The sequence below is a fragment of the Nematolebias whitei genome, chromosome 19 (genome assembly GCF_014905685.2).
Source record: "Nematolebias whitei isolate Nwh7 chromosome 19, NemWhi1, whole genome shotgun sequence".
Classification (NCBI taxonomy): Eukaryota; Metazoa; Chordata; class Actinopteri; order Cyprinodontiformes; family Rivulidae; genus Nematolebias; species Nematolebias whitei.
The window spans coordinates 35,345,473-35,346,905 of record NC_056516.1 but is presented as its reverse complement, the minus strand read 5'-3'; the positions used below and the strand labels follow the sequence as shown (position 1 = coordinate 35,346,905).

Genomic DNA, 1,433 nt, shown 5'->3' with positions numbered 1-1,433 from the left:
ATAAAGTATATATTAAAATATATTTGTTTTGAAACTTAAGGAAGAACTTTGCTTTGATAGACTTTGTGAAAGTGTTGTTAACTTGCCTTGAATGTAAACAAATTTGTTTTTGGTTTTTTTTGTTTTCTTTTTAAGTAGAATATATTTTTCAATATCTGCCCAGAAAAAAATCTTAATGATTCATTCAGTTGAATAATTCAAAATCTTGAAAACTACATAATTCTCCACAACATCCACAGCTTTGTAAAGAGAACTCACAAAACAAAAAAGACAAATCGAAATGCAGTGAACTTTAATATTTTCTGTATTTAGCAAATAATTTGAACAATTTGCACAATCAACGCACATTAGAGAGACGATATTGTTCCATGTTTTGGATTTCATCAACATGCTGCAACATTGTCTTACCGTGGCAGACATTTTTGTAGTTTGTGCAGCAGTCTCCTGCCAGCAGGCAGTCTTCAGAGCAGTGACATTTGCTCTCCGTCAGCCTCTTCTCACCGCAGCGCAGCTTCGTGCATTTCCACTGCTCGGCTGAAACAAACATTCAGGAAGTTAAGAACAACACAACCGCAGCAAAGTACACACAACTAATATATTTTGTGTATTTCTCTTTCTTCAGTTGGTTTGTGAGTGATGCTTTGAACTTTTGTACTCTACAATAGGCATCCAGGAAATGCTGATTTCTACTGTTACCGGAGCAAGGAGGAAGACACAACGTGAAAAACAACGTCTTACTCGGAAGGGTGCAAAGGTCATAGTAGTCGTGACAGCAGCTCTTGCTGAGAACGCAGTTCTCGTCACATCTGCAACCTGGGACCTCATCGTCAAAGGGCTCGTAACATCTGTTCCTGCAGGATGTTTGTGGGACGCCTAAAGGATATGAAAGCATTTATTGAAGAGAGACTGTATAGCAAATAAGAAACGTGTTGGCTACGAAAAGATCACAATAAAGTGCCAACCTTTAAACAATGAGGGTCGTATTTTTTTTTTTTTTTGTGTAAGTTGTGTAGTCTGGGCTTTTTCTTGATTTGTCCGTTTCTTTTTTTTTTAAATGTGACTACCGTTTTGTGCCTAAATTCTTGCTAAAATAAAATAAATTGAGGATGTTCTTGGCGTTCATCACAGGCCTTTGGCTCAAAGCACTGTGGGAAAAACAAAAGTCTTCATCACCTCCCTGACGAACACTCAACGGGTGATTTTTATGACACAGAACTTGTGTTTTGTCTCCGTCCAGCTGCTGTTAAGAAGAAATAAACACATGATGCTGACTCAGTTATACAGACTTGAACTAAAGTAAATAAAGATCACAAAAAAAAAAAATTCCTCTATCTTGTTATTATATTTTTTCTTACATTACGTTTAAAAAAAATCAGTTTCAGATACTGCATAAATCCAAATATGGCTTTGGTTTCAACTTAACTAATATATAT

The 1,433-nt window shown here is 35.9% G+C and overlaps 1 protein-coding gene across 1 annotated transcript in view; it reads right to left on the bottom strand.

Moving 5' to 3' along the window:
* Positions 1 to 1,433, bottom strand: part of LOC119425593 (venom phosphodiesterase 1) — a 46,800-nt gene that overhangs the window by 42,158 nt on the left and 3,209 nt on the right. The window contains exons 3-4 of the mRNA XM_037693125.1: positions 739 to 873; positions 409 to 534 (exon numbers count right to left, since the gene is read on the bottom strand). Of these exons, the coding sequence (XP_037549053.1) occupies positions 409 to 534; positions 739 to 873 (261 nt within the window). The remainder of the gene's footprint in view (positions 1 to 408; positions 535 to 738; positions 874 to 1,433) is intronic.